The sequence below is a fragment of the Rissa tridactyla genome, chromosome 1 (genome assembly GCF_028500815.1).
Source record: "Rissa tridactyla isolate bRisTri1 chromosome 1, bRisTri1.patW.cur.20221130, whole genome shotgun sequence".
NCBI classification, from domain to species: Eukaryota; Metazoa; Chordata; class Aves; order Charadriiformes; family Laridae; genus Rissa; species Rissa tridactyla.
The window spans coordinates 194,467,089-194,479,701 of record NC_071466.1 but is presented as its reverse complement, the minus strand read 5'-3'; the positions used below and the strand labels follow the sequence as shown (position 1 = coordinate 194,479,701).

At 40.6% G+C, this 12,613-nt stretch overlaps 1 protein-coding gene across 6 annotated transcripts in view; it reads left to right on the top strand.

Moving 5' to 3' along the window:
* Positions 1 to 12,613, top strand: part of CADPS2 (calcium dependent secretion activator 2) — a 321,875-nt gene that overhangs the window by 150,713 nt on the left and 158,549 nt on the right. For all 6 annotated transcript variants that reach the window (XR_008466879.1, XM_054204611.1, XM_054204601.1 and 3 more), the window contains exon 7: positions 7,706 to 7,817. Coding sequence is in view for 5 of the 6 variants with exons in the window: in XM_054204611.1 (XP_054060586.1) it covers positions 7,706 to 7,817 (112 nt within the window). In the remaining variant the exon portion in view is untranslated. The remainder of the gene's footprint in view (positions 1 to 7,705; positions 7,818 to 12,613) is intronic.

Below are 12,613 nucleotides of genomic sequence, written 5' to 3'. Positions count from 1 at the left end.
AAGCCAGATGGAATACTGAAGTTTTCTGATTTGGTACCTGAGTGTTCCCTGATAAACTGTGCAGGCTCAGATAGGTCAGTCTATTTTGTGATTTGTTTTCCCGCGTCTTTAGGCTGAGATGACAACATCTAGCTGCTTCATCAAAGTCCCGTCAGTTTATCAACTTTTGTACAACATTTTGAAGGTTTAAAGTGTCAGACAAATACTAAATAACATGAAATAAACAGGATTTGCAACTTTTAACAATGCTGTGTTGGATTCATAATTATCTTTTTCAAGGCAAAGGTGAGGCAGATAGGCATATAGGAATTTCGAGAGCATAAATGACCGTGTCTTGCCTTTGCGTGCATCGCCAGCCCCGAGCTGGGTTTGAAACTTGGTGGGAAAGAGGAGTTAATGCCTCATGAATTGTTCACACAGTACGTAGCAATGGATCCCAGCACCTGGCAGTGTGTCAGTCTTCTTACATACCCTTGAACGTCTTCACCCTGACTTGTCTTGGTTGCCTGGATTGAAAGCGAGATGGGGAAACAAGACCAAGTAATAATTTATTCCTCCTGTTTTATATTTGTGATGATAATACTTGTCATAATAGCGTTCTGTAGTGTTAGTGCTCTGTTCTCATTTTCAGTGTAGAAAGCCTAAATGAGTGTTTATACTTAATTGCTTATTATGCATTGAACCACTCTTCTGGTTTTCCTTTCTGGTTTTTATTAGGCGCTTTTTTGTTTTAAAGAAAAACTATGCACAATTTTGTCCTTTTTTTACAATTTTTTTTTCAGATATGAATAATGTTTTATGTGTAAAAAGAAATACATGATTGTGTCTAGCTCATTATTAGCTCCCTGATAAATAATTAGTAATTTTGAGCTCTGTTAATTCCTTTATTTAAAACAGTTACTATTTTTACTAAAAGCTAACTCTGAAAAAAACCACCATATGATCAAATTATTCTTTTCACGCTTTCATATTAGTCTAGTTGTGAAAAGGGGCTTTAGAATATAGTAAATCCATTCAAGCACTGTATCCTTGCTGTTGCTGAAGGAAGGGTCTGATTCGGAGCTTTCACTTCTTCAGAGCAGAGTTCCAAGAAGCGATTGCCAACGTTTTGTAACAATCAGCCTAAAAGCCTTTAATTTTGCTGTTGAATCTATGAGGGGGGGAGGGGGACCAACACAAACATTCACTCTTTCTGAGTGACTGTACTCAGTGTTGACTCAATGATGCATTCAGAAATGGAGTGCCAGGCTATTTAGTGTATGCAGCTCCAGGTGCTGAACCCCCAGCTTTTCTATAAGGGAAGTGCTGAAGAGATGGCTTAATAGTCTGTGTGTCAAACTGCTAGTGTGCCCAGTCAAAAGTTCCTAGATAGATGGAAATCCATGAAAAACGGTTTTAAAAAAAAACCCAAAAGTAAAGGACAGTAGTGTAGACCCTGCTTAGGTGGCATCCAAGGTGACACTGAAAGGCAATTCGACGACTTCATCCTTATACCAAAATTTCCCTTTTTTCTGTACTACTCCTTTCCTACTGGCATCGCTGTAGAACAAATTATTTTTTTGCATACCTACATTTTGTAGTTTTAGGAACGTTTTGATGGGAACCTCAGGGTTAAAACCATTACTATTGTAATGCTCCTTCACAGACTGACAGCCCTGAAAGTATTTATGCAAAGTGTCAGTTTTTCTGTAGTAGGGACTGTAAAACAATGAATCTGTAGTTCTCAGCAGGATTTCTGCACGAAATAGTGGAATCACAGTAACACAGGGAAGAGTCAAGATGTATGAAAGATGAGATGACTTTCATGATGAAGGGCCAAGCTACTTAGCCAAGCTCATGGTTTAGTTTGCCTGAGTGTGGGCTTCGTCTGTACCTCTGCTGTTAAAAGGACATAATTTGTTTAGAACCTTCTCTATGCATTGCCTTTCGGCTGCAATTGAATGTGCTCGCTCTGATGGAGGAAATTATGTTCTTTGCACTTCCATCAAAATAAATGAGTAATTTTCAAATAGAGAAATAAGAAAATGTAGATTTTTACTTTTGTTTTCCCCCCACAGGAAAAAATATTTGTAACCTAAACCACATTTGAAGCATTATAGAAAGGCACTAACACAAAGACTCTTCCCCTTGTGGTTTCAGACTTGAATCCCAGTTCTCACTGATGTAATTGAGAATATGTACATAAATATATATTAAATAAAATAGTTGTTGTAATGTTGCATATAAGGAACAATCGTTACCCTATTAAATCCTGAATAATAAATTTCTGTCACTCGTGCAGTAACATTTCAACATTTTTTTTCAAAAACATTCATTCAGGGGAGAAGCTGGGATGTTTGTATTATTTTGTAAGGTGTGCAAAAGACAGAAAATAAACATGCCTTTGGGTTGTATGAGACAGCTGTTAGCGTTAAGGCCATGATTTCTTGTGTGGCATCCCGGTGTCAGTCACTGCCAAATGGATGGGTATTTCTGTGCTCATAAGAGAGTAGGAAACACTTATGAAATTTCTCCAGTTATTAATGGAGGAGAACTAGCAGCAATTAGTACCAACTAATACTCTCTTTGGGAGTCTCAGAAAAAAAAGCCAGAATCAGATAAGTATGGATTTAACTCTATTTTTGTTTGGCTGAATGGAGCCTTCTCATCAAATTAAAGATTTATTGTCAGATCGCTGTGGGGCAACTTGCACCGCTGATGCAGCGGCTTCCTCGCTCTATCTCGTGTTTTCTCGCTCTGTGTATATGCAGTTGTAGTTAGTAATATGCAACGCTTCAGAAATTCCACATTCACACAATACTTCGCTGACAGCAGAATGTTTGTCAGACCTGGACTTCAGGTGTTTTGAACTAGATTAAAGCATCGGTGTAGTCAGATGTGTCAGGGAGGTGCTGCGAGTCCCGTCTGTCTTTTTCTTCCCTGGCCTTTCATCTCGCAGCTTGCACTGGGAGCATCATTTCTAACCTGAAGATTGTAGATACCTAGTTTTCTGCAGTTAAAGTATGTTTCTAAACAAAGTAGAAACAGCAAAGCTGGTACAGATTCTTGAAAGAGTTGAGATGCAGGGATGTTATGGAGATCTGAACATTTTATTTGCAGTCCAGCTCGGTGATGAGCGAAGGTGAAGTGCTGGTAACTCTCTTAGTCCTATGAAGCAGTAGGATGCCTAACAAACTGGTTTCGGTGGCTCTTCCTGCGCATTCTAGCTCATCCCTGTATGGATAAGGAACAAGAAAAATCCTTCAGGAGACATCTTGAGGTGATTTAATGAAGAATTAACAAATCTGTTGAGGTTGATTTACGCAGTAGGTTTAAACCAAAAATCAAACCCAGAAAGATGCAAAAGGGGAGGCACCAAGGAGACCAATACACTGTGGTATTTGTTTCAAAAACGAGATGATTTCCTAATTGCTGAGAAGATCAATGCTTGATGGTGCAAAATTCTGTAGACTTGATATTTTGTCAGAAAGAAAATGTTCCAATAAATAGGGCTAAAATAAAATTTATCTAGATGTTTGCTTGGAATAATAATTTTTATAATATTCACTCCCATGTAAGACTGGGGATTTAAGATCCCATAAAGAAAAGTTTTGACTAACAGAGACCATGATTAGAGTGGAAAAGCTGAGAGAGAAATTTGCTGCTGTTTCCAGTATACGAAACGTGTTCCAAAATGAAGTAGAAAAATAAATTTGCTTAGATGGCGTTCTGTGACACAGTGATAAATCTTCACCTGAAATAAACATCCACCTCCTTGCTGGTAGTGGATAATTTTGCAGTGAAGGGAAATCAACTTTGGCAAAAAGGACTCTGTCACTAATTATGGTATCAGCCCACATACCTCTGACAGCAGCGTAAATGTGGTGAAAAGTCTGGGGCTTACGGTTGAAGATGATCAAATATCAAATCATTGCAGTTTCTATGGTAAAGAGAATGGGTAGGTTAAAGCAGAAAAAATACATATACAAAGGAAAATGATGTGGCAAAATAAGAGCATGAAGAGGCAGGATTAGGGGGTTTTTTTAGACTTAAAGCTGGTGGGTTTAGAGGTCTCAGATATGCTACAGCAGCTGCAGCTGAGAGTGCAGTGAGCGACGCTGCAGCATTTAGCACTTGAGATTATTGTTACTTTTGACTAATTTTCTAGTAAGATATAAAAAAAAAAAGGCAAACCCAGACATTAATGGGAATTTTTAAACTTAATATGAATACTGCAGGAGATCCACACTTGTTTTGACAAAAATTTTGCACTTTCCATCTAGACACATTCAGCATCGAAATTGTTCTCATTAGCAACCGTCGTTGGACACATATTCATAAATCAGCGGCTTCTCCAAAAGTGTGGAAGTGGCTGATTTGCTGTTTCCATTGCTTACATACATTTGGTAGTTAAAACATACACTATTACAAATACAAAGCATATTACATTTTCCTTATGTTAAGAATTATTAAAGATATACTTCTTGTAAATAGCCATTTCAGAAATTAGGGTAATTAATTTACTTGTTCTTCCTTCTCGTTCTTCCTTCAGTATCTTCATAGCAGAGCAAACATGAAATAAATTATCTGCAACATACTTTGACTCAAATGAGATCAAAACGGTACATGTGATTTCCTTCTGTTTTCACAGAAAACCAAGTTACAACCTACAGGTTCACCTCCTCCCCTGTAGGAAAAGTCAGCTGTAGGATTTATTTTCTTGCAGAAAACTGTTACTGCTGATGAAAGTTATGATACAAAGAAAAGTAACTTTTCTTTATTCGGTGCTCAAATTCTGTAGGCCACATTGTTAGTTCTAATTTAAAAATAGTCAAAAAATTGTTCAAGTAAACAACTAAAAAGTTATTCAGTCTTACAACTAATACCAACAATCCTTTGCTTGTTGGTTGCCTTTTAGTCTGTGGATCAGAAAGACATTTCTGAGAAGTACTGTATTTTCTCCAAGAAAATACCAAGGTTCAACGCCAGCCTAAAAGAAAAATACAGATTTGTCTGACCTATACCTAGCAGCTTTGCTTTTAAATTTAAAGCAAACGTTCCACTACAGTTTCACCAATGAGATTAAGCAGATGTGAGAACAGGAAATATTTATGTTTCAATAGGTATTAATAAATGCATTTGACAGAACATGAATGTGTTTTGGAAGAAAAATGTTAAATTTTTGAGAAACCAAGTGGATATAATTATATTAGCACACCTGTGACCACCTGCTCTACCAGATAATTCACTTCCAAAGACATGGTGTTAAGAGGCTGTGAGAGTTCGCCGAAGTCCTGATCAACAAGGAGCATGAAGGAGCGAGGAATGTTTCCACCATGAACATTAAGCTTTAGGAATAGATTCAGACTGTTATTTTCAGCCCAGGATTTTCATTTACTGCTGCAGATGGAAAAAGGTGTGGGAGAAAGATGTCAGTCAAGGATAGCGATCAGATGTGATGTTAAACATGATTTCCGGTACTACGTTAGTGTCGACAACAGGTGAATGACCCAGCGTTAGTCCCATTCGTGTCAGTCTCTCATTGTGCATTGAATTTTGAGAAAAAGCAAATTCTGCCAGGCTCCCTGGGCGAGGCTCAGGTACGCCCCATCCCTCCCTGCTGCATCCTGCAGGGATGGAGCCTGGGGATGTGTCTCTGAAGAAGGCTGCACTGCCTTCTGGGGAGGTCCTGGAGTCAGATACCCGGGTGCCCAAACCCCAGCATATACTATGGCATGTACCTTCCCCTCAGCTTGCAGAAGCTGAGCAGCCCCCCAGGATGCTCTCTTCATTGAACAGACTGGGGCTCTTCCCGTTAGTCAGCATGACTCTGATTTCTTCTGTCTGTGAGTTAATGCTGGCGCTAGACCTTTGTAGGGAGGCTTTTGCTTTGTTTTGTTATTTTAATAGAAGTTTCTCTTGATTATTTGGATGGTCCTATCCATTGTGGTGCGAGCAGTTCAAGGCTTCTGGAAGCTCGGTGGTGCCCGAGAGAGAAAGTGCTTTGATTGTGTTCGCAATTGCAAGGCAGCATCTTCCTGAATAGTGGGATCTGGAGGTGGGGGGAGACTGAAGATCTTGTCTTTTATGAAGATGCTTTCTCCTTGGAAATCTCATTTCTGTATTGTGACAAAACCTCCCCCTGGGACCACCGCTGGGAAGAGCAGCAGCGCAAGGCATTGTCTTGTCCTGCGGCTGCAGCATCTATCATCAGATCACGCGACAGGTTTTCTCCCTCTCAGGAAGGTAATTTCTTGTCAGAGTCCCTGTTTCAATCACCACTTTGGCTGAGGTTGAGGCTAAGGCTATGATGTCCACCACAGAGAGTGTGCATCTTTCTAACTCAGGCAAAGCAAAGAAGACAGAATGTAAAGTTAGATTTGATTTAATTTTCAGTGAGCCTCACTTGTGTAGTCTGGCATGTGTTCAGCCACCTGTAGGACTGGTTTACACAGAACCACTGCTTTCTTAAAACTTTTTGGGTTTAGTTGCGTATTACTTTATAGACTTTATCTTGAAGTCTGTAACTCGTGTTAGTTGAAGGTTCTTCTTTTACCTATTAGATCCCTTTGCTGGAGGATTACTACTGTATGTTCATTTCCAGCAGTGGAGAGACCATGTAAATTATTCTTGAACCTAAAATTAACGTACTGCTTTTTGTAATTGAGGCCCTCTAAGATTTTACCTTGTGTAATACATCCTTTTATAGAGCATACTCTTAAGGTCACGTGTTTTCTTTATGGCTTTAGTTTCTGCTAATCGCAATATCTCCAGTAGTGGAAAAAATGAAGAGAAACTGGAACTGCACTTACTTTTTGCATTCTGCTTGTGCCTAGTAATGTAACCAGAATCAGCATCGTCGATGCAATGAGAACCATGCAGTTATTTAGGAAAACAGAATAGCTTGTCGGAGGAACTTGCAGTCTAATTTGTGTAACTTTCCTTTTTTCTGTACCACTGGCACACAGAGGGGGGGAAAGGCTGACAAACCAAGTGTCTTAACTGAGATAAGAGATTAACAACTAGAAGTTTGTCTGCCTAATTTAGCTTCTCTAAAAGCATGAAGCCTTGTGGCAGTAATTATCTTGCAGAGCTATAGTCACTCTGATAAATAACATTTTTTTCCCTTTTTTTCTGTTTGTGTTTACATTTTTCCTACATGCTTATACTAAGCTGTAATATCTCATAAAACATAAGGTTTTCTTTGGGCAAGTCTCTTACTTTCTGCATAGTTTTGTCACCTAAAGTTAAACATATAAATATTTTTTTTAGAATTGAGACATCATTCGTTGCAGAATTAATTTGACTTGTATGCACAAGATAGTGAACATAGTATATTTAATAGAGAAAAGATCTCTCTTTTTCTTTTTGTGCTTTTTTGCTTGGTTCTGATTTTCCCTATGAGGATATAATTTCAGTTCTTTGGGTTTTGCCATTAATAAATTTATTATTATTTTTTATTACAAAAGTCATATAGGAAAACCCTGATTTGTCTTATCAGAGAGAAAAGCCAATTTTCCCATGTAGATATTTAATCTTGGATGCTCAAAAATCTACCTTCTCTCTCTCCCATCCTCTCCCCCCAAAAGTTTGGAAATTAAGTTTTAGGAGTGCATCAATAAATACAAAAAAGTGCAAAAGTACTACGTACAAAAGATTACAAAGTCCTGTCACTCTCAGGCCCATCCTCTGCCCCAGTTAAATTCTGTTCTTTTATTTGTTGCAGGTGGGGAACTCAAGGAGATTTCACCACTACTCACCCTCGGCCTGTTGTCAAAGTGAAACTCTTTACAGAAAGCACCGGGGTGCTGGCACTTGAAGATAAAGAACTGGGAAGAGTGAGTATTATGTGTAGAAACAAGAAATACGCGAGAAACGATGCGTAGGAATGCGAGTGTTGATAAAACATGCCATAAAATGGTATAAGGTATTCAGTACAGCACCTGCTCTGCTGCAGCTGTGCCAAACTGTGCTTTTTCTTTTATGGGTGACTTTTTGTAGTGATATGTTGACTTGGATTTGCCTTCCAGAAATTTGCATCAGGGATCCATGACGATTCTCTTTATCTTCTTTAAAACTTTTTTCAATTCCTAGCTGACCTACCGATGCTTGCAGCTATTCAAACTAGGAGCGAAGAGGAGAGAGAGAAGACTTGTTGTGTAATAAATATAGCAAACAATTGGGCAAAGGGAAGGAAGGACTTAAGTGATGGATGGATGGAGGTGGGGGAAGGAGAGATGGAAGTCATGTGTCAGACTAAAATACGAGTTCTCACTCTTGTACTGCATGAACTTCGCTTCCCTTTTCATGTTTACCCTATCTTGACAATATCACTTATCCTTCTTAGGCCAAAATCAGGGGCTAGAGAGTGCAGTGTATCGTAGAAAAAGGAGAGCAGTGTGAACGAGGCAGAGAGGGTCTGCAAATTCCGGCCTCTCATCTCCTGTTGAAATTCTCCTCTCTGACATGTTAACGCATGGTGGAGAGCTCACATTTTAATGCTCAGAATCATGCTGTTTCTCATTCAAGCAAGGACAGCTTGTTTGGAAGAGCAGAGCTCTTCCCCACTTGGTGTCTTCCAAGTGCAAGCGGCTGCACAAACCCACGTTCTCCCACGCATTGGGTCACTTGTTAAGGTCAAGACTGTATCCCCAGTATTACTACGTCTTGCCTCCTCTCATGTCCTTCCAAGAGGCTTCCAAGGTCACTTGGTCAAGGACAGCCAAGCTGAAGGTGGGATCTGCATGGGGAAGATTTCCCGTAGGGGTGACACACTGGCGGGAGTCGGGCAGGCATTGTGGCAGATACAGCAGAGGAGCCGCAGGGGTGAAGCTGAGCAGCCCAAAGCCAGCGATATCTCGATCCAAAACAATGAAAAGAGACACTGAAAGGGTGGACTCAAGGGAACTGCATAGTGCTGTTAAATACCAAGGAGTTTCTTCTCTGTTCCTGCTTGCTCAGTCCTTTCAAAAAGCAAAAGGAAAGTCAGTGCAAAGGTGCAGGGCAGTGGAGAAGGGACTATGTGGCCTTTGTGAACAGTAGCCAGCATAGTCACTGCCAAGGAATCAGAGGAGAAAAGAAACTAACAGAATGAAGGGGCTAAGAAGTACAAGTGTTAACAGGATCCTCTTGCTCTGCAACATTAAATAGCTAAAGTTCAGGTATAAGCTTCGTCTGATTTCTTACACTGCAGCTTGCCTGGGTTTCTAGGGGAGGAGGATAAAAGATTTTAAATTATTTTAAAGAATGGAAACATTTAAAATGTAAAATACTGAATACAGCTTTTGCCTTAACTGTATCGTATGGCCCCAGATGGTTTGTTTTGTGGTTTTTCCCCTGTCTCCTCTCCCTTCCCACTCCTGGCTGCCTTCTGACATATCTGTATTTGTCAGATGGCCAAAGAAGGAGGTCATAACTTTCCTTTCTTGGTTCAGAGTGGTGAGAGGAGAGAGAAAATGAAAACAGGTAGTCGAGAGGGACTGGGGCTGAACTCACTGCCCTGTTTTTGGATGGAGTCTGACCCAGCTTTCCCAGAGACAAAGCAAGACGTATAAAAGGTGAGGGAGGAAAGAGCAATCTTCTGTTTCTGTTGCTCATTCTTCCTCTCCGGTTGTTCTTCAGCAGTCTGCATGCTCTTAACAGATGCTCTGAGGTTTGGCAATTAGTACCAGAATTAGCCTATTAAAATCATTGCTTTTTGCTGGGGCTTTTTCCCCCCTTGTCACAAAGAGCAAAGGCCATCGCCTTTTTTCCCCTTCTGTTAAAGCTTGTGCTGAGATTGGGTGTAGCAAACAGAAGTACCTGAGAGGTGCTTGGATACTGATTTTACATTTTATAATCCATTCTTGATTTACGAAAAATGACTAGTCCCCATCCTTGCCCACAAAATACCTTCTGTAAAAGATAAGTCTGTACAAGGTAAACCTCCCACAATGACATTAGGTACGGTGCATGGTCCTTAGCAGTGGAAAAGAACATGAAAAAGGGCATGTCAGCTGTGGTAGCCATCAGCCTGTTTGGGCATCTGCTCTGTCCTCCTGCACCTCCCAGGTCTGGCAGTACCCAGGTGCTGACAGAGACCTTCCAGCTGGTGGAGAAGGGGGAATCTGCCAACTTACCCCTCCGGTTTAACCAGGGTATTTGAGAGGGATGGTTGCTAGCTTCAGGGTAGATTGGGAGAATATTTGACAGAATTTTTACAAAATAATTTTAAGGTATTGTGTAGTCTCATGGTATACGTTTTATCTTTCAAAGGCTTGTTTTGTTTTCAGTGTCTCCATTTTCAGGTTTGAGAGATTTAAATTCAAGTAGCCTTTGAAAAATTGCAGGATCCCACTAGATAAGTTTAATTCTAATAGGGTTTGGCAACTTTATGCCTGGTTAGTGCACTGCAGTGATGTGCAGGGGTGCAGCTGACTCAGGTAGGTTTGTTATGCTCTGAAAAGGCCTGAAGATACTTCTGCTGGTATTTTTTCTGTACTTAAAAATTCAACTCAAACCTGTGCCTTCTGAGGTGGGCTTGCTGTGGACATTAATTCTCATCTGTCATGTACTTTCTTCAAAGCATGTGTCTTGACCCAAGACCACTTTTCTGCATTATTGAAGTTCTCATTTCCCATACCCTGCAGTTATTGTGAAGGTTTTGTCCTGTTTAATCTATAATTAGAAATAGAAGGCGACCTTAAGCTACACGATTTGAATTTTGAACTTCCTTCAGATACCAAAGGGTTTCTTCTGCCACCAAGGGATCAGCTTTTTATGAAAACAGATCTAAGATGTGAAATGTGGAGCCAGCAAAGGTTTCCCCAGAGCCACAGAGGAGAAGGAGTTTCCACAGACCCCATCGGTGCATGGCAGTCTCTTGCACTTAGGAACTTCAGATGTAGGCCCTGATCTCGGTATGACGGCACTGCAGCTCCTCAAGTTTAAGCAGGAGACACTGCTGATTTCCAGAAGTAACTAGCTCACATTGGAGCAGAAAGGATGCAGGTTCATGCTTTCAGTAGAGAGGGCAGGCCATACTTACAGCTTGCTTTATTCCCTGTTGGGAAGCAGAGGCTGGGGGCTGCTCAGCTTCTGCCGTAGAAGTCACCCGGTGAGCACCACCTGACAGAAGGGTTGTCGTCTTAACACCTTCTCACTGCAGGTCATTTAAGATGTGCTTGACCAACAGGAAGTAGTACTTACTACGTTGCTTGTCTGGCAATGCTCTCTTCCTCTAAAAAAACCCCAAAATAAATCAGTTGTGAATACCAAGAGAAGATTTTGCTTGCTGGGGGGTATTCTTCTGGCTCCCTGTTGACCGCTTTAAGTGTCTTCAAACAAAAAACAAATCTTAACCTTGATTCTCTGTTCTACACAAACTGGAGGACAGTTGGACAAACTCACTTTTCCACTGAAAGAAAAAATGGAGCCATGTGCTGCACAGGAGGGGAAAGGATGTTATTTGCTTTTGGGTTCTGCAGAATGTGAGCTTCTGGAGTCGTGGTCTGCGTCTGTGGTTGTGCGGACCTCCGCGTAAAGTGAGCCACTGAATTTAAGTTCCAGAAAGTGAGGCAGGCTGCCTCTTGGAAGCTAAATTTCTTCTAATAAGGAAATCTTAAGAACTTACTTTATTCAAATATCTTTGAAATGTGAGGCACAGTTTTTGTGTGATTGACACCGATCTGACTGCTTCATTAATTTTTCTGTGTGCATACGGAAGGCACAGTTGACGTTTGCATTTGTACGTGCAACAACTGCGGAAGCATGAAGAAGCCTTCAGAGTTTGGAGTAAATACTTCGGAAAAATCAGCCTGGTGGTTTCTGAAACTCAGGGATCTGACACTATTTTTCCTTGTTCAGTACTTTGTGTATGAAGATGTTCAAACCTAGTAATTCAAAGTGACAGCAGTTGTGCTTGCTTAGCGCGCGTGTGAATACAATGTGAGAACAGCAGGTGGTGTTTGAGTGCTGATACTTTTTGAATATAAGAATATTTCAGCCGCGTTGCTTTGACTATTCAATTAAAAGGGAACTGTTGTCTCACAACCTGCTTGTCACACTCAGCTGCAGCCAGCAATAATTAGCTGTGCAGTTATGGGTTTTTTTTCATTGGTGCTGTTACTCTAGGTTTGATTTAAGCCATTATAAAATAGCTCTACTGGCGAGGTACCCATACTCGCATGATTGCCTAGTTTCGGGATGCGGGCTGCACTGGGCATGTTGGTTATCTTCTGTGCTGTGTTCAAAGGGCTGCTGAGCAGAAACGATTTCATACTGTGAATATGTTAATTTAAAGCCTGCCATCCTGGGGAATGTTTTTGTCCATCGCATTTTGAAATGACTGAGGTTTTGCAGGTCTGAGTTTTTCTGTCTGTTTTTTTGTTGTTTTTTTTTTTTTTTTTAAGTTTGGAAAATGATAAGAGATTGCTTCCACTCCCCCTTTTTCTCTTGCTCCCCGAGCACTCTGCCTGTCAGCACCCTGCTATGTCTGGCTGAGTGTTATTGTTTCCGCACTAACAGGGATTTTCTCAGTAGCTTCTGTGAGAATGCCTCTCCTCAGAAATTCTTGAGATGTTTTCCATTCAGGCATGCCCTCTTTTAGATCTGGGAGAGAGGCTGTTTGGGAAGGACTTAAAGGCAACTTTTATCA